The sequence below is a fragment of the Giraffa tippelskirchi genome, chromosome 6 (assembly GCF_054371585.1).
Source record: "Giraffa tippelskirchi isolate mGirTip1 chromosome 6, T2T-mGirTip1v1.2.pri, whole genome shotgun sequence".
Taxonomy (NCBI): domain Eukaryota; kingdom Metazoa; phylum Chordata; class Mammalia; order Artiodactyla; family Giraffidae; genus Giraffa; species Giraffa tippelskirchi.
In genome coordinates this window covers 160,647,223-160,670,042 of record NC_137280.1, presented here as the reverse complement: position 1 = coordinate 160,670,042, position 22,820 = coordinate 160,647,223, and the positions used below count along the sequence as shown (strand labels likewise).

The 22,820-nt window shown below is 37.0% G+C and overlaps 1 protein-coding gene across 1 annotated transcript in view; it reads right to left on the bottom strand.

The window, feature by feature from the left end:
• The window catches only part of ADGRV1 (adhesion G protein-coupled receptor V1), a 537,185-nt gene that overhangs the window by 351,593 nt on the left and 162,772 nt on the right, over positions 1–22,820 (bottom strand). The window contains exons 53-64 of the mRNA XM_081504948.1: positions 21,512–21,658; positions 19,141–19,396; positions 17,432–17,634; positions 15,831–16,007; positions 15,289–15,468; positions 13,113–13,292; positions 9,787–9,951; positions 6,092–6,209; positions 3,970–4,093; positions 1,789–1,927; positions 1,445–1,630; positions 927–1,159 (exon numbers count right to left, since the gene is read on the bottom strand). Coding sequence (XP_081361074.1) covers positions 927–1,159; positions 1,445–1,630; positions 1,789–1,927; positions 3,970–4,093; positions 6,092–6,209; positions 9,787–9,951; positions 13,113–13,292; positions 15,289–15,468; positions 15,831–16,007; positions 17,432–17,634; positions 19,141–19,396; positions 21,512–21,658 — 2,108 coding nt within the window. The remainder of the gene's footprint in view (positions 1–926; positions 1,160–1,444; positions 1,631–1,788; positions 1,928–3,969; positions 4,094–6,091; positions 6,210–9,786; positions 9,952–13,112; positions 13,293–15,288; positions 15,469–15,830; positions 16,008–17,431; positions 17,635–19,140; positions 19,397–21,511; positions 21,659–22,820) is intronic.

Genomic DNA, 22,820 nt, shown 5'->3' with positions numbered 1-22,820 from the left:
GACAAATTCATTCCCATCATCAGACACAGACTCATTTCCGGAAATTGAAGATTTGAAGGGTTTGTGAGCTCACAGCTAATTTTTCCCAGGGGAATGATATACATTCTGCCTCCTTCAGTGAAATATTTTAGTTAGAAGAAAGCTTTAAAGATTGGCATTAATATCACCAATGCAAAAACATTTTCATTGCATGCACAAGTAAACTTCCTCTAAGAACTATCTAAATGCAGACATGATTCCAGTTGAAGGTTATGCGTGAGCCAGAGGTGTCAAGGTGCTCCTTACGCCACTCAACCTCTGAGTATTTCATCCATTTCATCATGGAACACGTGTTCGCCACCCTGTTAATCAAGTCACTCCCACTAAACCAGAGAACAAGAGAGTCTCAACATGGTTAATTCTTGATCGTCAATGAATCCCTGGTGCACTACCCCCCAACTATCTGTGACTCAAAAATTCTTCCCCTGCTTTAAAAATACCAGTAGGCAAATATCTACCTCGTTCATCCACAAAGAAGACAATACAGTCTTTGAAGATACAAGGAAAGAAATCTCTCAGTCTAGCCTGCTCCGTGGAGTAGAGACAAGAGATGGGGGGACCAAAATCTGCCCCGCCAGCTGACCTTTGACCTAGAGAACAGCTCCTCTCTTTTCTCACCAATTACTACCAGCTTACACCGTGTTCAATTGTCTTGCTGCTCAGAGTGACTTCACACAACAGAAACACATACTTTCAACTTTCAGGAAAAAAATTATATTTTACAACGTGGTATAATTAACAGGCTTTGCCACCAGGTCCTGTTCCAGCATCATATGAATGTGAGAAAAAGCCAGGGTAGACCATCTGAGAGCTTAGAATTAATCCCTGCACAGCCCAGCTTTGACTCATCCTTTCTCTCTTTTTCCTAATTTTCTCTTTTACTTTACCTTCCCAGGAGTTCCACCTCTGTCATCATGAGGGAAAACTCCTCAGGACCTTCAGGAAGGCTGTCATCAAGGATTTCAATGTGCACGCTTTTCACCGTCTCTCTGGCTTCAAAGAGGAGCTGCGAGGGCGGAGGCAGGAAGTCCACGCCGACCTCCGCGGTCCCGCTCACAGCCTCCAAGCAGAGCCTCACGCGGCCGAAAGACCCACCCAAACGGAGGACGGTGAGGTTAACCTGCGCAAGAAGCAGTGTTTTTTCACTTGGTTTGGATGAGTACTCTACCAGGCCAGACTTAATTTTGATTGTCTCTAATTTTACTTACCAGGATTATCTGGAAGTTATATGCAAATTGATAAAAAAAAAAAAAGTATATAGAATTGACATTAAAAATGACAGCAGGAGCGCATGAAATCAGCTGTGAAAACTTGAGAATGTGAATGTAGAGACACATTTTAAAGATCGCTCGTGATACAAAAGATAAAAAGTGGCATCTACGATTTTAAGCATTTCACGCTCTACCTTTTGTACTTCCTCCGTCACTCGCAGCTGCTCTTGAGAAAAGGCGAACCGGCCGTGGGGAAAGTCACTGGCCACCACGGTGATGTTGGCAGTGCTGCTAGACTCGCTCAACACTCCGCCCTCACTGACCCCAGTGAGCTGAAACTCATAGAAACGTTTTTCCTCGGGAAGGTCATCGTTCAAAGCCTAGAGACGAACAGAAAGAGCCATTAGCGGCAGAATCTGAACATTTAGAGAAAAATAAATATCACATAAGCAACAACAAGCTGTGATATTAAGCCTACCCCTCCAACCACACACACACTCACAGCAAAGGGCATGACAGCAGCCAGTAACCGTGATACCTGTATCACTACAATGGCCGCAGACTGTCCATCTCGCATCGTCAGTTTTCCTGATGTTTCAGCAAATTCCTCCATGGAAGGAGGGAATATCCTCCAGGACACAGTGACCTCCCCAGAAATCGCTGGGCCACGAATAAGGCTACAACAATGTAAAATGTCTATTTCAATACATTTTTATTGAAAGAGCTTTTCCTAGATATTTTCTGTGTCCTTCAACAATAAACAATTTTCATTTATTTCAAGAACATTATGCATTTTTTTAAAACCTGGTATTAGAGTACAGTTCATTTATACTGTTGTATTAGTTTCAGGTGTACAGTAAAGTGAATCAGTTATACACATACATATATCCACTCTTTTTGAATTCTTTTCCCACATAGGTCATTACAGACTATGGAGTCGAGTTCCCTGTGCTATACAGTAGGTTCTTGTTAGTTATCTATTTTACATATCAAAGCAAAGTGTTAGTTGTTCAGCCCTGCCCTACTCTCTGCGACCCCATGGACTGTAGACCACCACGCTTCTCTGTCCATCAGATTCTCCAGGCAAGAATACTGGAGTAGGTTGCCATTCCCTTCTCCAGAGGATCTTCCAGACCCAGGGATCAAACCAAGATCTCCCGTATTGCAGGCAGATTCTTTACTTACATATACTAGTGGGTATATATCAATTCCAATTTCCCAATTTATTCCTCCCCCACCCTACCCTCTAGTAATCATAAATTTGTTTTCTACATCTGTGGGTCTATCTCTGTTCTGTAGATAAGCTAATTTGTACCCTTTTTTAGATTCCACATATAAGTGAAATCATATGATATTTGCATTTCTCTGCCTGACTTACTTCATTCAGTATGACAATCTCTAGGTCCATCCACGTTGTTGCAAGTGGCATTATTTTAAGAACATTATTTGCATTTAAACAACCTTATCTATCAACTATAAAGCAAATGAAAGTCAGATAATCCCAAGACAGTAACACCCAAAATACTGAGCTTGTGTAAATCTGCTTGACAAGAATACTGGCAAAAGCTGAACACTAAAAGTATAAGGTGGAAAGGAATTTTAAAAAATGTATGTACAGATTCTTCACGTCCTACACAAGGTACAAAGCTCAAACAGAATAAAGGACTGGAAACACTTCATACATGCAATGCTACTGGAAAAACAACCAAAAAGATAAGTTTTAACATAAATCCAGCTACGTTATTGATAGTTGCTATTCCACCCCTCATGAGAGAATTTATAATAAAATTGCCTATGATCATAATGTTGTTGTTGTTTTTGTTTAGTTGTTAATTTGTGTCCATATTTTTTGAGACCCCTTGGATATAGCCCACCAGGCTCCTCTGTTCATGGGATTTTCTAGGCAAGAATACTGGAGTGGGTTGACATTTCCTTCTCCAGAGAATCTTCCCAACCCAGGGATCTAACCTGCCATCTCCTGTGTCTCCTGCATTGGCAGGCAGGATTCTTTACCACTGCACCACCTGGGAATATCTTAGTTATATGCTGCTGCTAAGTCGCTTCAGTCGTGTCCGACTCTGTGTGACCCCATAGACGGCAGCCCACCAGGCTCCTCCGTCCCTGGAATTCTCCAGGCAAGAATACTGGAGTAGGTTGCCATTTCCTTCTCCAGGGCATGAAAGGGAAAAGTGAAAGTGAAGTCTCTCAGTCGTGTCCGACTCTTCGTGACCCCATGGGCTGCAGCCTACCAGGCTCCTCCGTCCATGGGGTTTCCCAAGCAAGAGTACTGGAGTGGGGTGCCATTGCCTTCTCCCATCTTAGTTATATAACAGGTCCTAATTTTAGAACATCTTAAAGTCTTTGATTCAGATGATTTTTTAAGGAATGATTTTCTGGCTCAGATACACAAGTGGCTCCTGTTTCATGGCGTAAGTGACAGAGCAGGGCTGCGAGCATAGATCTCCTGACGTTGCTCAGTGCGCTTTGCTGGTCATGGGCTCTGCAAATCACCTAAAAGACCACAAACCTCAGATTTAACGTCAAGACAGGTCAAAACATACCTTCAGTGTTTGTAAACAATGTGTTCTCGCCACAGGATTGTACCAATTTATAAGAAGAATATGTCTGCACTGAGAACAATGTATTTAGGGCATTAAAATGCTAATTAAATACAACTTCAAAACTCTCACCTAGGCAATAAAAATCATGAACCCCTTACCTGATGATGGCAGTACCATTATATTTTGCTGAGGGCTCTCCAATGAGGACATGCCTAGATAATGGAGCTATCCCAACTTCTCCAGATGCTCCCTTATCTCCTTGAATGATTATTGACGCGCTACCTGAGTTCAAGATGATACACAACACCGCTCATGCAGAAAGCACATGTATTCACTTAATACACACCTGGCAAAGTTCTAAGGGATTTACATATACGAATCCTGTGAGTTAATCCTCATGATAAGCATATAAGTTAGGTACTAATATTATCCTCATTTTACCAACGGAGACATGTAAGCGCATAGAGGCACAGAAGACACTAAGGCAAATGACTTGCCCACGATCCCATTTTAATGAAAGGGATAAAGTGGGCAGTACTTCCAATACCACTCCCATGACAAGCAGGTATGGGACTGCAGTCTACCCTATGCATTAATCCACTTCTACAGTAACCATTCTGCAGTTCCCTGCAATTGGCTATGTGGTTATATCTGTTAGCTATGTAGCAAAAGCAAGAATTCTTGGGGACCCATTTTTATTTTTAATTTTCTGACAATCGTTTGCTTCTAAGTGTTTATAAAATGCGTCAAGTATTCCTACAAAAATGGAAATAAAAATTGTATCAAGTAATTTGAGTATTCATATCATAATCTGGTAGTCGCTTAAATGAACTTGTTTCCAGAAGCACACACTAGAGTTTCAAGAAACAAAGGACTGGATTATCACACTGTCACTTTCTGTGGCAACGGATTAACAGCACCAACAGTGGCTTCTCACATGTAAGTATGTCACAGTCAGGAATACACTATGAATTTTCTTATATTAACAAATGATTTACCTTGATCCACTGGTATCCTCTTGTTCTTGCATCTAATTAGTCTACAGAAACATCAACTCTGGTGTTTAACACAATGTAAATAACTGAGCTAGCTGACTTAAGATTTATGTAAGAATATAATACAAAGATATGACTGACTGAAATGCATAAAGGAAAGTACTCTGGATAAAAATGCAAAAAGATTAACTACCCTAGGTGACATCGGGAGTGACAATATATGATACTCTCTACAATTCTAAGAATTTCCTTGGCCACAGAATTCTGCTTCTTTGGCCACAAACCCTTGCACAGGATGAAGCTCTTAATGTCAAAAAAGGACATGCAACAGGAACTAAGCTTTCATATCAAAGTTGTTGTGCCATTTTTTATGGGCATTACATAATGAAACCATTTTAGCACCATTAGTCCTCTTTCTCCAGATGTAAGAAACAAATTTTCACATGGACCATAGGCAAATGAGAATTATGATGCCTGTTTCTGAAATGTTGAAATATCTAAGTAGCTATTTTATGATGAAAACAGGTATAGATAGGCTGAAAGAGCCGTAGTAACAGGCTAACATATACACCCATGGTGGATTCATGTCAATGTATGGCAAAACAAATACAGTATTGTAAAGCTAAAAAATAGATAAATAAACTAATTTAAAATTTAAAAAAAAGAATTACCAAAAAAAATAAAAATAAAACAACATTTTATTACAAAAGTAACTATGGTCATTTTAAGTATGTGTAGAAAATTCAGATACTCAAAAACCACTATCAACATTTCAAGTAAATAATTCCTAATGTTTATGACATACACATGACAAAAGTGGGACTACACTGAACATGTTGTTATGAAGCCAGTTTTATGAACATAAAAATTATCCATGTAATTAAATGTTCTTAATTTTGATGCATGTAAGGCTTTTTCTGTCACATTTTTTGAATACCTGCAGAGTCGTCTATTACATTTAACCAGTCCCCTGCTGTTGGGTCATTTAGGAAGCTTCCATATTTTACTTTATGAACACTACTAAATTAACATCTTAATTTTTTAAAAAAATCACACAGTTAAGTAGTATGAAAACCTTGGCATGTGACCCTACCAACACCGCATATTATAATTTTAGCTTTAAAAAGTCCTTAGCTGTTATACAAGTAGGAAATATCCTTATGTTTTAACAGACGTTTTACAAATTATAAAAACAAACACCACCCATCTTTGTAACCACTGATTATTTGGTCACATTTTTCCAAAAAACTACTTTTTAATTTCCAAAAATTTTGCTATCTCTTACCTTTTATTGGAGATATTTCTACCTCATCAGCTGAGAGCAGCTGAATGGTGAAACGCCTGTCCTCCTCCAACACGGTGTCCTGAAGTGTATGCAACACGATGGTCTTCTGGGACTCAGTCTACACCAAACGAGAGGAGAACACATGTTTTCAGACTGGCCAAACTTAAGTTTTGAACGTTCTCATCAGCAGAATGACATTTAAGTTCACAAGCATTTTTTACAGGTGCCCTTTCCTTAAACCCTTTAGAATTATGGGTTTCTTCCAGAAATAATTATTACATAAAAATTAGCTCTGAGCAAAAATCCCATTAAGATTCTTAACAGGAAGAAGGGGGAAATTTTTAACACAACTTTAAAATTTACTGAAAATTTTCAGCCGCTGAAAGTTGAATCACTTGAGTTACATGGTCACAGCATGATGTAAATAGATCACAGTGAGGGTTTAATATTTATAAGGGTTCTCTACCTACTACCCCTTTTTGTGACTTGCTTTCTACCCTCTCCTGCTTCCTTCCTATTGCTTATGTAGGTGTTGATCTCAAGAGAGCTCACATTATTCCTTCTTACACTTAGCTCAGTAATTTCTTGGAACATATGGTAAGTTTTCAGTACAGACTGGAAGAGAAAGAACAAGGAAAAGCAAATACACAGAAGACAACAAGCTTAGCACTTTGCGATGCAACCGTGACAGAAATTATTTTTATCTTTAAGGTCTCCTCTGATGCTGACTGAAAAAAGTCCAATTTTTCCCATGCATCACTGAATAATTTTCCACAGTTTGAATTCTGCTGTTTATTTCTTCTTATCTCAGCTTTGCAGGCTTCTCTGGTGGCTCAGTGGTAAAGAAGTCGCCTGCCAGTGCAGGAGATGCAGATTCGATCCCTGGGTTGTAAAGATCCCCTGGAGAAGGGAATAGCAACCCACTCCAGTATTCTTGAGTGGAAAATCCCATAGACAGAAGAGCCTGGCGGGCTACAGTCCAAGGGGTCGCAAAAGATTCGGACATGACTTAAGAGACTAAACAATAAGTTTCTTAGTTCTGCAATCATCTTTTCTTTGAGATTTTTATTTATTAAAAGTATTATTTTAATCTCTTCACTCTAGCTGCTCTTTCTTCAGAGTTCCTTTTTTCTGTTTTATAGTATCTATACTTCTTAAAAATTTTATATAAGAGCTGCTAGGAAAATGTATACTTCCTGCCTCAGACAGGAATGCACTCATGGAAAATCTAAACTAAAATCTAAATCTAAATTTCCTGGAATACAGTAAACCACTCTCACCCCTTCTACTTTGCACACACTGTCAACTAGCTGAACTGTGTGCCTAGCTACACAGCCATTTGTTACAGTGGAGACATAGGTATGTCAGAGCTGAATATCCAAGAACAATAAAGCTGTTACGCAGAAGTAAATGAAACGCACCAGGTTGTGAAACAAAGAGCAAGATGGAGGGAGTCAAATCCAGGGTTACCCAGAAGCTTATCCCTCCTGGTGTTCAGTACTCTGAACAAGGATGGCCTTATTCCCTGGGGGGGAAAGATCATACTATTTGCCACTTAGCATGAATATCCTGCTAACATCAGAGAACCTTTCTAATCACCTGGGAAGCAGATCTAGTGATTAGAATCCAGTAACTGAAAACTGACTGCTCATTATTACTACATGAAATTTCAAAGTAATCTCTAAATTCTTTTCATGCCAAGTGAGGATTTTATAGAGGGCTAGGGCATGTAACTGAGAGGTCTCCTGAGCCATCACATATCAAAACCTAAGACGTGAGTGGATGAAACATCTGTGACATTTGACATGGGATCACTGATTCCATTAGAGTAATCAACACCTCAAAAAAGGCAGCAGAATGTCCAACCAAGTGGCAACTGGATTGTCAGAGGACATCACTGACTCCATGGGCTATATGATTCATGGAATTTTCCAGGCCAGAATACTGGAGTGGGCAGCCATTCCCTTCTCCCTTCCCACTCCTGGGATTGAACCCAGGTCTCCCACGTTGCAGATGGATTCTTCACTAGCTGAGTCACCAGGGAAACCCAATCACCAGTTAGAAAATGGAAAGAAAAATAAAGTATTTGCTTCTGTGTTGCTTGGTGTTGAAAGCTCTCGTAAAAGGTAACTAGACTCCAAAAAAAAAAAAAAAACAGAATATGTTTCATTGGAATTATCTTATCTTTAAATGTTTGGTCAGTTTTCTTTTAGAAAACCACCTTGGGGACTTTCTACTCTCTTATTTTTTATTTCATTTACAGAAATTCATCTGCTTAGACTTTCTACATCTACCATATATCTATTAAAATAAATTTCATATAGGTGTTTACATTTATTTGTCTAGATCTATACAAAGTAATCTCTTAAAATTCTATGCTTTCTCTTTTAACGGTTCTTTCTTACTTGGTCTTAAAGTGTGGGATTATTTTTTGTTGCTTTTTAAAAAACTTACCCAACAGTTCTACTGTTTTTCTCGTTTTTAACTAATTCCCTTTTGTTTTCATGTTTATGAATTTAGGAATGATTTATGCGAACATGAAAGCAAAAACCACGAAAGACTGATAAATCCAGACTGCCCAGTCTCTTCTCTTTAGTCTTATTTGTCTGTCCCAAAGCCAATCATCCTATTGTATTTACCTTTGATACACGCTATCTTAAAATTTAGTTGGGGAAGGCCACCCTCCATCCTTCTTTGTGAGTTTCTTGCTATTCTTGGTCTTTTACATCTCTAGAAAGGTTTAAGAATCAGCCTGTCAGTTCTCTTTCACTTTGCCATCCCACCTCTCAGGACAAAAGCGCTCAGAGTCTGGCTGACAACTACTAGCTGGCTGTGGTTAGACTGGATTCACTGAAACTCTGTGCTCAGATTAACTGAGAGAAAGGTACAGCCAGGATTCCCTCTGAGAGGCTCCGTGTTCCATGTTTTAGAGCCTAAAGTTCTATGGGTAAGCAGACATCATTGATCATTTTAACCAGGAGATGGCAAAACAAGATCTTCCTTACAGAAAGGCAGGAGGAGAAAGGGGCAAGAAAGGACGAGATGGTTGGATGGCATCACCGACTAAGAGACATGAGTTTGAGCAAACTCCGGGAGATGGTGAAGGACAGGGAAACCTGGCATGCTGCAGTCCATGGGGTCACACAGCGTCAGACACGACTGAGCGACTGAACGAAAAAAATAAGTCAGAGGTGCAGATAACGGACAGAAAAAAGATTTGGAGTGGGACCATCAGTTAAAAGATTACCCAAGGAGAGATGATGGAGGCATGGACTGTCACAACCATGACAGAGTAGGAGGAAAAGAAAGGGTATTTAAAAAGGGAAAACTGACCAATCTCGATTGTCAAATATATGCAAGAGTTACAGAATAGATGGAGATAGGGATGACAGCTGGATGTCCGGCTTGCTTCACTGGTTCTGCCCTCAATCAGGGGAGGCAATGTGGACAGCAGAGTAGTTTTAATGGTTGGATGTAGGCAGTGTCAAAACTAAATTTGATTTCAGACATTTAGGGGTGTGTGTGTGGGTGTGTATGTGTGTGTGTTTGTGATTTCCCCACGGTGCATATGATTTCAAAAAATTTCAGACATAGTGAATACTATTAATATCAAATGAATTTATAAGCAATGCTATGGAAAAGAACATCAAAGACAAATTAGAGAAAAACTGCAGGCATCCTGATGATGACTATACCTCATCAAAATGAAGCGTCCCACTTAAAGGACTGAGGTCATCCTTAGCCATCTCATCTATGGTCCACTGAAGTCGGACAGCCCCTTTACCTCCTGGGGACCGGACAACTGTCAATGTCACGTACGAATCAGGGTCATCAGACAAAAGGGATTCATCTACCATTACCTGAAAAAAGAAAATCAACCACAATTTCTGAATCTAGAACTCGGTTCACGGCATGTTATTATACAATCACATCGCAGAAAAAAAAATGTTTCACCAAATTCCATTCTCTTTTTGTCTTAGACACTCAGCTAACTTGGCATTTCCTAACCTCTTTTGTAATTAGGTGGAGCTTGTTACTGAATATCTGGCCAAAAAAATCTAGGCAGAACCTGATAATCATAGTCTGGCCTTCAGTTTCCCACACAATCTCCATATTCCCTCTGTCTCCATTTGCTAGGTGACTAGAGGAGGCAGAGTCACAGATGGAGAGTCTAGTGCCTGAGATGCCAGTTGGAGAAGAGGTATTCATAAACCCCAACTAGGAAGAGCGATGTAGGACTTGGGCATAAAGAAGAAATAAATTATTAAGGAACTGAGATTTGGGGATTCTTTCTATGTCAGTAAGACTCCCCATATAATACAGACCTAATATGAATTACATATATTGACTCTGTGAAGCCAAGTCCAAACTGAAAGGACTTTGCATTTGCTATGTAAATACAAAAATATGGCACAACACCTTTCATTTTCAAGAAAGACACCTATTTGTTTGTTTTTGTTTTTTTTAAATAACATTTTGCATTGGTGCCAAGAGTAGAGATTTGGAGCCAATTGATATTTATAGAGTTTCTATTATGTGTCACCTCTTACACATACTATGGGTTTCCCTGGTGGCTCAGACAGTAAAGAATCTGCCTGCAACACAGGAGATCCACGTTCAATACCTGGATCGGGAAGATCCCCTGGAGAAGGAATGGCTACCCACTCCAGTATTCTTCCTTGGAGAATTCCACGGACAGAGGAGCCTGGTGGGCTACAGTCCATGGAGTTGCAAAGAGTCAGAAACGACTGAGCGACTAACATTTTCACCTTACCTTATTTAAGCCTCACAAAAACTAAGAAATTTGAGGGCCAAAGATATATTTGGAGAAAAGGAATCTGGGATTTAGTTCTGATAATTTGATTCCACACCGACTGTTGTTCATACCACTCCTCAGAGACCAAAAATATCAAATAAGAGAGAGTTAAGTGAGAAAGAAAAAATCCATTATTAACAAACTACATATATAAGTCCTTTTTGTTTCTATAGATAATAACATTCTAGTTTCAGTTTCACAAGTGTATTTCCGTAAGTCTCTGCTCTTCCCAGGGCTTTAGTATATTTAGCATATTTTCCCGGGAGTAGCTTATTAATTTTGACAGATTAATACCAATAATCTTGTCTCAAGATTCTTCAGTTCTGACTCTAATCAGCATCACCAAAATGTTCACTATGTGTACAAAATACAGTATCTTATAGATACATGTTAAAATATAAACTCCATGTTATCAAGAGCTTCTGGCTGAAAGATAAGATATAAGGACAATAGCCACAAAGGGTGAGCAACAAGCTACTATTATTATTATCAACAAGTAAAACAGCAATTGACACCTATTGAGGGTAAAGCCCAATTATATACACTTTACCTATAACAACTCACTCTTCACAACAAGAGTTTGGGCGCCTTAAATCTTACTTTTCGATGATAAGACAAGTTGGAAATCTGAGGCTATTACAATAAGACAGAAGTTCCCAGATTATGGGTACACTAAGGTTTTTGCAGTAAACTTTACAACTGCAGCTAAAATAAAATGAATAAACAGAAATTATTTATGAATGATAGCAGAACTCTTCATTTTCTCAAAAAGTGACAGAAACTCGTAAATACACTTCCCAATAGCTAAGTCCAAAAGTGTGACAAAGTGAAAAGCAAAAACATTATTATGAGGTTTCGTCAAGTGGAGGCTAGATTACTTAAACCCTGAACATTTATAATCTAACCTTGGACGCTGATAGAGAATACATTTTTAGCACATTTCATACATTTTATAAAAATAAATTACATATTCATATATACTATTACTCTGCATATATGCAAAGAAGGCCTGGATGGAAATATAACCAAATACTAATGATATCTACTTTAGAGCAGTACTATTATGGCTATTTTTTTCTTTATACCTTTTATATGTCCCAGACTTCTTAGGGTGCCTGCAAAACACTCATGGATACTCTCATGTGAATCTTCCACCCTCTACAAAACACTTACTTCCACTCATTCCTTTCTCAAGGAAGAGTCTCATGAGACTACAGCAGCAGAAGTACTCTGTCCTTTAATAGTTTCCATTTTCTTATGAAGTTGAAATTTCAACGATCAAATAATTAGGCAGTTATTAGTGACTATCTAAATTGTGGGGCAAGCTGAAGTTCTAGCTTTGCATCCAAAGAACAGTAAAGATAATATGCATTAGAACAATTTGCTATTATTTAAAATGATCTAAGGTGAATTACTGATTGCCTATAAGTGATTAAATAAAGGGAATAGTGACACAGGGGCCAGAAAAGTTGCTGTACATCAAAATTATCTAAAGATTCATATGGCTGTTTTATCTTGAAACTTCCTTTGAAAGACAAAGGCATAGTAATTATGATGTAATCATTATGTCAATAATTATGATACTGTTACTAGCACTTTATTTTATATTTAAGGTGTAGAGATAATTTAGTAATGGTCAAAGCTTTTCTCTCTCAGGGGCTGAACCAATAATAATTGGGCTCACTCTTGTAGGTCTTGAAAGCAGGCAGTCAAGGGGAAGTAAGAGGGGAGAGAGACAAGAAATACAGGGAAACACATGAGTCAGGGGTGATTGTAGGGCTTTGTTCAATATACATCAAGATAGAAGACCCAAGAGGTGAGGAATATAAATCTCTCCCCAGCTAAACCATCCTGGGGTCAGAACGTGACAGAATCTTTCCTTGTAACGAGGATGGCAGTCTGGTAGCACAGCAGGTAGAGAACAGAATGTCTACACAAAAGTACCTCATGGTCTGTCACATTCAATAATGGAAATGTGTCTCCCTTTAACTGCCTGGTACTAAGAGCTCTCATTACTATGAAACTGTGTAGGTTAGAGGACTGGCCCCTAATTCAACAGTCAACTCAAAAGAGCCCTGAGAAAAGAATATTTAAGTGAAGAGTAATGAAATCTAGAAAAAAAAGAAAATTACCTTTCTACTATGAATGAAATGAAAAATGAGCCTAGAGGAAAGCACCCCCTACCCCCTGATATATTTCACTTACAGTCTTTTCTTCAAATCCAAATACTCCAAATGGAGAATCATTTTGTGGAATAACAACAGTTACCACAACATCATCGCCAAGTCTGCCACCTCCAGCCACCATGATTAAGGAAATATTGAATATCTCCGTGAGCTCAAATTCATCATCATCAATTATGGTGATTTCTATCACCGCTGTAACCTATACAAGAAAAGAAGGAAGAAAGGAAAGAGGGAGGGAGAGAAGAAGGAAAGAAGAAGAGGGAGGGTAGAATGTGATACTAATTTTTGATGGCAAACATTTTTAGTTGAACTGAGAAACCTGGTACCAAAGAAAAAAGCAGGTGTTTTCACCTGTTGTGTTCATAATGCTATTTTAAAGTCATATAGTATTTCAAAGTCAAAAGGTTTCGGTTCACGGTTTCCAAAATAAAAGAAATTATATATGTAATAAAATGTAGAGTTATTTACAGATTTAAAAAAACAATGAAGTCTTATTCTTGAATAAAAATATTTCAAATGTCATGCAGGTTCTGATAACCATTGTACAAACATAGATTTTAGTATATTTAGTATTAATATGACCTGATAGAAAACTGTACCTCATAAATTATTACTATTTTCTGCAACTAAAGTAAATCCCTTTGGTTTCAAATTATTGTTCTTGTAATATAGGGGAAAAGACAAGAAGGAAGAAAACCCAAATTCTTATTATTAGAAGATTCTTATTATTACTAGAAATTATTAGAAATTCTTATTATTTCTTATTAATTCTTAGTATTAGAAGTTCTTATTATTTATTCATCTGTCTGGCTCTATGTTAAAAGTTTTTATAACTTATAATTTGGTCCAGCTTATAATATAACTATTGGTCATAAAAATATCCCAGCTGTATGTCCATATTTAAAATCCTTTTTTGTAACCCAGAGGGAAATGACATAGACATTTATCAAGAAATGGTTCTCCTATCTAAAACCACCTTTAATATAATAACAGAGAAAATGAAAAATCTGGGTGTCATACGTAGGGAAACAGAAACCTGAAAAAATCAGATGCTAAAATACAAGCTTATTAAAATGCCTGCACCTCATCAATACTGTGGAACACAGAATAGTTGCCCTACAGGATGTTAAATTTAAGAATAATGATGATCCGAAGGATGCTAAGTGACGGGACTTTAACTTTTTGAAAAGAATATAGTACTGATAATATAAAGTTAGAAGGCCACCTCAACGAAACTCAATTTGTTTCTACTTTTAATGTAAAATCTACATTTTCCTTCCTCGTAGTAGAAAATGTTTTATAGTCCAAAATTTGCTAAAATCTCATGATTTCAAATATGAACAACAGACCTTTATGTGTAGGAAACTCTAGATCTGCATGCTTATCTTTTAGCAGTACTTACTATCTCCCAAGGGCAACTAAATGTTGATGTACACTACGCATATCTGTGCAGGCAAAATCGGACTGCATGTAGATCGATACTGCTATTTGAAGTTACTAACATATTCATGATTGTTCACATGCTTTTTTCACTTACTGATTTAAAAATTTATGAAAATATCTTATGCTTACATATTTCAAAATGCCCAGTTCACAAGCTTACAAATCTTATGGAATCTTTTGTAATTTTTAGCACTGGTTGGCCCAAATCTAGAATATTGGTTTTCATTTTTTTCCAGTTTTAACTACTGTGTTCCTTTTCTATCACTTTAGTCTTTTTTAATCGTAAAAAAAAAAACAAAACAGTTTTTGGATAATAATAAATGTACATAGTAAGCATCTTTAGTAATAAATGTACACACTTTTGGTGCAAATCCTAAATAAATATTTGTATTTATAAACATTAAGAAATGAACAGAATTGAAAATCTAAAATTCTTAGGAAGAGTCTAGTTCATCAGGCAATATTTTATACATTCTTAGGCACCTCTAAGCCAATTATTATCCTTTTGTAACTCTACTTAAAATAGAATACGAGGTGGGGAAGCTCAGAAAGGGTGAGATTCTTGCTTATTTACATCCTCTCTCCAGGTCCATTAATAAATTATACATTAACTAACAGTATCTCTGTTAGCGTGACATGGGAATTTAGAATATTATACATTTAGCCATCACCACTGAACGTTCATTTGGTAGATGCCTATAAAATGTCTGAAGTACAACCAAAAAATGCTAATATGTCTGTGACTAGCATACTTGTCTATCTGCAAATTCAAGAATCCCATGAGATGGCTTAAAGTCTTCCAGGCCAGCACTGTCCACTGTTGCTTTCCAATAAACATTTACTGCCCCAAAGCTTCCAGCCAGCCGAACTACAGGAACTTGAAGAATGTTCAGAGGTGGAGGCACCTCATAGGCAGTAATAACTCCAACATCCTTTAAGTAAAGAATATGTAAGTTAAAATGCAAGACAAAAGTAACTCTTACAATTCATCACCATCTAAATTTATTATTTCTACTATTAGTTCTTATACATTACTCTTCAAATTAATTGCTGGATATAAGTACGCATATTCAGTCTTCAGAATTCTTACATTTAAATGTATTGCAAATAAACTTGCTTAATCCTTTGGTCTAGCTCAAAGAGAGCTTAAGAATTAGTCTATAAGAAAAACTTTTAGAGATATTTATTAACATCTACAATAAAAGTCAATTATTTTTCAGAAACTATAGGACACTGGTCCAATCAGCAGGTACAAGCTTTTGTATTACTATAAATATGTGAAAGTTCATCTCACTCTGGTAACGTGGAACTTAAAAATTCCTCTGGGATCATCATTTTCGTCAATCATTATCTCAATCATTTCTAGCCCCGGCCTTCGCACACCGGGCTGTCCTGCAGAGAGGTCAGAGTTCACCAGATGCACCTCAGTGATGCTGACAATAAACCCTTCCTCCAGCTCGGGAACATCATCCTAGGTGCCAAGAACCAAGGAAGAAGAGAGAGACATGGTGCTTTATTTTTTAAAATACATTCAATTTGCATTGGAAATGCAATATTTTTCAGTAAAAAACGACAACCACAGGAATGGGCTGCTCTACCACACACACACAAAAATATTCCTTTTTTACATTTTAATACATTCCCATTGACAATCTCAGAATCTTAGGGGATATTCAAGCATATGGGTGATGTTACCCAATGGAAGCCACATATTCATGAGCAAGTAAAATAATTTTTTTTTTTTAAATCTATTCTTCAATTCTGACCACATCCTATTGAATATATTCTATATATATGACATTTCCTCACTTTAGGAGAAGCTGGTAAATGTTAGATACATCTTAAAAATGAAAGGTCTACACTTTTAAAATTCCACTTATAATCATATTTTAATTTTTAAAAAATTGTTATCTTATTTTTCAATAGGTAATAAAAAATTTCATAAAATAGAAAGAATATCTAGTGAAAATGAAAGTAAATCTCTTTTCCATCCCTCATGTCTTTCCAGAATGTCCTCTCCAGAAGCCACTATTATCTAATACCATGAATACCACTATTAATACCACTATATTATTATACAATATTATATTCACTCAATAATATGATTATAATATTATATAGTATACAATATATAAGGATAATATTTAATTATATACTAGTGTTAACACTATTAACCAATTTCAGTTTCCTTTGCATCATTACAGATATATATATGAAGTGTATACACATTCTCCTTAGACAAAAGAAAGAGAATGATCTAATCCATCTGAAAACTAATTTTAATTCAAGTAATCATATCAAACCAATAATCAAAATAACAAGATGAACTTGGGCATTCTATTCATTCAGTCATTAGTTGCAAACAACTAACAAACCAACAGAATAGAGGATCCAACCAGACATATAATCAATCCAAATTCAATGCTTTGAAGTTCATTCAAATAATATTCCAGTTCAAAAATAAATATAAAAAATGAATACACTTGTTATTTTTATCTTTCAATGATAAAATATTCATTTATTATTAAATATTAGGGGCTTCCCTGGTGGCTCACACCTGAAAAACAGGAGATGCTGGAGACACAGGCATCTCTAGGTCGGGAAGATCCCCTGGAGAAGGAAATAACAACCAACTCCACTATTCTTGCTGGGAAAACTCCACAGATAGAGGAACCTGGTGGACTACAGGCCATAATGTTGCAAAGACCCAGACATGACTGAGTGACTGAGCACACAACATTAAATATTAGGGTGCGTAGGAGCATTAGAGCACTTACATCTAAATATTTTAAAAGTATCCTTTTTAACGATTTTACCTTTAAGAGCATCACATTTTTATCTTTTATCTTCATTTTCCTTTATTATTACATCATACTCATTGAAGCCTAGACTCACCGGCAAAATGGCAACTTTGACATAAGTTTCTTTCATGTTTTCTTTCATTATTATCATTGTTTCTTGTAGCACATAATCTTCATTCTCAGTGGCTCGATTATTGATGTGCAGTAAGAAATTGGGTTTAGCTACCAACTGAATGGCTATGTCTCCAAGTAATCCTTTATCTCGGACAATTTGTAACTGAAGAGCAGTGACATTCTCTACGAGACAGACGTGCCTCAAGTAAGTAACTTTTCTAATAGCTGTTGATGCACTTCTAAGCACTTAGGGTGGAGTGTTCTGACTATCTCTTCTAGACAGGTAAAGAAAGACAGATAAAGACAATGTATACTCCCAAGGAATACTTCGTGCTTTTCCCAACCAGTCACCAAAGCTGTGCTCAGAATCACCAGACACTGCTGGCATTAATTCCCAGCTTTAAACCCTCACTTCTGGGTCTCTCTCACTGTCCTATGTCGCACATGGCACACCCATTAACAGAAACTGCTGAAAATACTAAGAAAGTGCATACCTGGAGGATGAGCAGAGGGGCTAATGACAAATGCTAAGAAGATTCTTCAAAATTGAAAAATTAAACACACAAAGTCATCATTTAATAACTCATTATTAAAAGAAGAGCAAGTTTGTTCTTAGACGAAAGGTGGCTATCACAGAACTCAGAGTATTCCACAGCCCCTATTTCATTTCTTAGATTATTAAAAATTTAATTTGCTAAAAATGAAAAAAAAAAAGCATGTCAATCTTCCCTACCGGTCTGTGAATTTCTAATGACCGAAGACCATGTCTTTGCTCGCAAAACATGTAGCATGATTTCTGGCATTTACTGGGTGCTATGGTTGCTGAGTGGATAAACGAACAGATTGTTTTACTTTAAGGCTACTGTTTCTGTTCCCATATATACGGACATATAAAGACCTCCGTGAATAATTACATGTCATTTTTCTCCATCAGCTATTTAAATGAAAGGTCCTTGAAAGATGTCTGTTTCTATCCGAAAATTCTGGAGTCTTCACATAACATAGTCTTAATACTAGGATGGCCAAAAGGTTCATTCAGGTGCCTCTGTATTGTCTTATGAAAAAACCCAAATGAACATTCTGACCAACCTAATACATACATATTATATTTAACCTTTTATTTAAATAAGTCAAATGACTTTTATCTGTAAAAATCTATTTATTCTACAGTTGATACAAATAGTCAAGCAAAGATGTCAACATGAAACTCAAAGGAAACAGGGAAATAGAAACTGATTGTTCATACTTCACAGAAAAATATGCTAATTGTTGCTTTGGGTTTAATAATTAACATCTCAAGTACCATATGCATTTCCCTGTGTTGTTGATTGTTTTCTATAAGTACTGAAAATCTATACAGGAGAAATCTGAGCGAGAAAAGAGAAACGAGAGATTAAAAATGAAAAAAGAAAGTAAAATAAAAAACAAACACTTCTACTACAATGATTTACTAAAATATTAATATTTCTATTATGACAGTAATATCTAAAAAGTAGTTCATACAGCCATATCACTGACTGATGACATGATCAGACAATTTAATAAAGACAAATAAAAAGTAAAAAGGATTCAGTATGACCTGTCAAACTGAAAAATATCATACAAAAAGAAATTTATATCCCCAGTAAATATTAGAATTAAACTATCCATAAAACTTACGAGAACCTGAAAATATCTAACAAGATTTACCTTTAGGCTCTGCTACTCTAAGGAAGAGAGACTCAGCATGCCAGCCAACCAAGCCATAGGGTGAGTCATTGGGCAGAGTGGTTATCACAGACTTGTTTCTTTTCTGATCAATAGTAGCACCTTTTGATGGGTCCTCAACCCCTTCTGTGATAATACGGATGAGTGTTACAATGACAATCTCTGACAATTCTGGTAGATCATCAGCAAGAACAGTCAGAGTAATTGTAGACAGTGCCTGGCCTTCAGAAAATGAAATCTAAAATTTTAAAGAAAGAGGATTTTATTTATATTTTAGTTATCACTGTGCAGTAAGAATATCAAAGGTTAGATTATCTTTTAATACTGACCATATCTTAAATATGATCCTACAAATCAATCAAATGCCTTTCATATGAGAAAGAGAAGATTTTTAGGAAAAAGAAAAAGTAAACCACTACTAAAACTTAAGCTAATAAATCATGCAGCCAAATTGTCCTGTCCTGCAACCTACATTCTTAATGAAACACTGAGTACACACTCTCTCTCTCTTTGGAAATTTAAGTCCTAGGTACCATATATAAAATCTATAAACATTAAATATTTTCCTCTACAAAATTTTTGTTAGGAATGCTACTTCCCTTGCTTAAACTCTGAATAGACGTATTATTTAACAATGATTCAGTCAAAACAGAAGTAGAAAGACAGAGATACAAATCAGAGCAGCTCTCTCCTCTGTGTCTCCATTATCTGAAGATTCAAAACTGAATTTGCTGAAAGGCATCTGAAGTCCTTTCTGATAGGGCTTCTGTCTGTTTCTTGAATGTCATTTCCCTTTGTTCCCCACCTCAGACTTCATTCTCTAGTAATAGGGACACAGGACTTCCCTGGTGGCTCAGATGGTAAAGAATCCACCTGCAATGCAGGAGACTCAGCTTCAGTCCCCAAGTCAATAAGATCCCCTGGAGAAGGAAATATGTCTAAAGTATTTACTGTCTAACCCTTTACAGAATTTACTCACCTTTAGATAAAATACTTCTCATACAAACTACAGTCCATACTTAGAGACACTCTTAGGTATTTAAATTAGAAATAATTTTAATTATGCTTACATGAGAAATATTAATTGGGGAAATATAAATCAGAACCTGAGAAATACAAACTTAAAGTTTTTGGTAGCTTGAATACATATTCACTGCAATAAAATTTGCCATAATATTCTTAAGACACTTTGCTCCAATCATCTTTCCAACGATACAGAAATCTAGAAATGATGAACCGTAATAAACACCTACCCTGTTTAGAGAAAATTCTGTGAGAGGTCTTTTAAAAGCACTCTTCAGAGAAACACTTGGGCAAAATACCCAAGAGTAATCTATGAAACCCAAGACAAGTCAAGGACACAACCCATCGTCCAATTAGGAACCAAAAGCCCCTTGAACCCTCTCTTTGTGAGTCACCTGCTTCTTTGGCCCATTCTGAGTCCATCCTTAAACGTGTGTCATGAATGTCTACTATCGTCCAACAGTACATAATGTGATACTCTCCCAGACCCCTTCCTGTGACTTATGCACCCATCCCGCGGCTATTGGGAATAACAGCTTCTGTATTTCTCATGGGAACTGTCCTCAGCTGCAGCACACTATTGCACCCAAGGCTATGCCCCAAAGGGCTTCCCAGGTGGCTGAGCAGCAAAGAATTCAGCTGCTAATGTAGGAGATGCAGGAGACCTGGGTTTGATCTCTGGGTCAGGAAGATCCCCTGGAGGAGGGAATGGCAACCCACTCCAGTATTCTTGCCTGGGAAATCCCATGGACAGAGGAGCCTCGCGAGCTACAGTCCAGGTGGCTGCAGACAGTTAGATGCAACTGAGCACACACGTATGCCCCAAAACAGAAGGTGACCTGAGACCAAGGATCGCTAATCGGGGATGCAGTATCACATCCCCTCCCTCGAGCTGGAAAATAGGAAACTCATCAACTACTGAGCATACAACTCTGGTCTATTTTTCCATACACCTGGCTATTTCACATATACTTGTTCTCTATTTATAGCTTCTATTCTACCCAAATCTCAAAACCACATTTCCAGCCCCAGATGCATTGGTTTTATCTTTCTGACAGTGTAATACATCCCTAATTTGGCTGACTAGTGTACTGAATTTCAAAAGGGATAGTGTTTTAATAGATAATTTTGATATTACAGGGGGAAAAAAGGAAGAATCACAACAATAAAACTAACCTTAACGTGTAGCCCTCTCTATGGTGATTAGGAGGAATCCAGTGGTGACATGGTCAAACTCAAATACTTCACCCATAGGGTAGGGTTTGGTCCCATGTATCAATAGGAACCACAATTTAAAAGTGACTTTCCTATAATGTTTTAAATTACATACCACTCCTGAGGTAGGAAATATATCACTAATACTTCCGTTGGCTTCCCACGCTACGGTTATACGACCGTATGTTCCTTTTAAGCGTTCCACATTCAAAGTTACTAGGCTATCTTGCTCCATTTCTTCCACTTGTTTATATAACGAATTCTGGAAAATATACAGGAAGTCGCAGAGAGCTATTTGAAATTATCTAAGCATACTTTTATTTCATGATATCATGCATTTGCAAAATTCACAGTACTAAGCAACATGATACATTAAGTAGAAAATAATAATTTTTAAAATGGTAATGTAGGATGACCATGACTGTACTTTAAAACATGCAAGTTTGAATAAGTAAAAGACTAAGTTAAAGTAAGTGAAAATGTTAATTTTATAGCTTTTTTTTCCCAGCTCTATATTTTTCAAATTTTCTTCAATACATGTATATCATTGTTAAACAGTATACATAACATGTAAGCAGCTTGTAGAACAGCAATGTCATAGGGAAGTCAGCAGAACAGAGAAGCCTTCTTCCTCCCCTATATTAAGCTCCGGCAATCCTTCCAGGTCTTCGTTTCCTGACTGTAAAATAAGTGGTCTACGTGGTCCGCAAGGTCCCATCCAAACGTAATGACATCATGAGAACCCAGGAGCTCCTTTCTGATCATTGACATATGTCTCCTATCCTCACATTCATATCCTCTGAAACATTTCTACAGGCTGTGACGTTCCCACGGATGATGTTCCATTCTTGGCCCATGCTCTTTACAACTGTTTTTCCTACCAGAACGATCCCTCTTCCTCCTGTTAGAATCCCTTACTTCTCTGCTCACCTATACTTCCGAGCCTCTTTCCTTTGTTCCAAACTGATTTCTGCATCTCTCTGACTGGGACTTTCTTTGCCCAAGGCCCGCAACTTCTATTGCTGCCATTTAACAAACTTTTCCTCAAAATTAATACTCCAAAGAATCACTTCTTACAATAACCCTGCTTTCTCCATAGGCAATACAGAGAGAATACAAAGACTTTAAAAATCTTTCCTATAAGGTTTTTCTTGTTTCTTAACTAAATCTGAAAAAAAAAACTCCCCCATTAATTTCTCAAATGAAATTAAGAAATTTCACTTAAGCTTATGAAAGCTTCTAGTTAGAATGCTAATTTGAGAAGATATCCAACCCTATAGCAATATTTTATACAGCATCTCAACACACTGTTACAGATTTTACACGGTAATGAAGTCCTGCTCAGGGCAATCAAATGTTCCTACAGAAAGTGCTTTGATTTTAACAGTGTATAATTTCTTCACAAAAGACAATGCTTTAAAAAA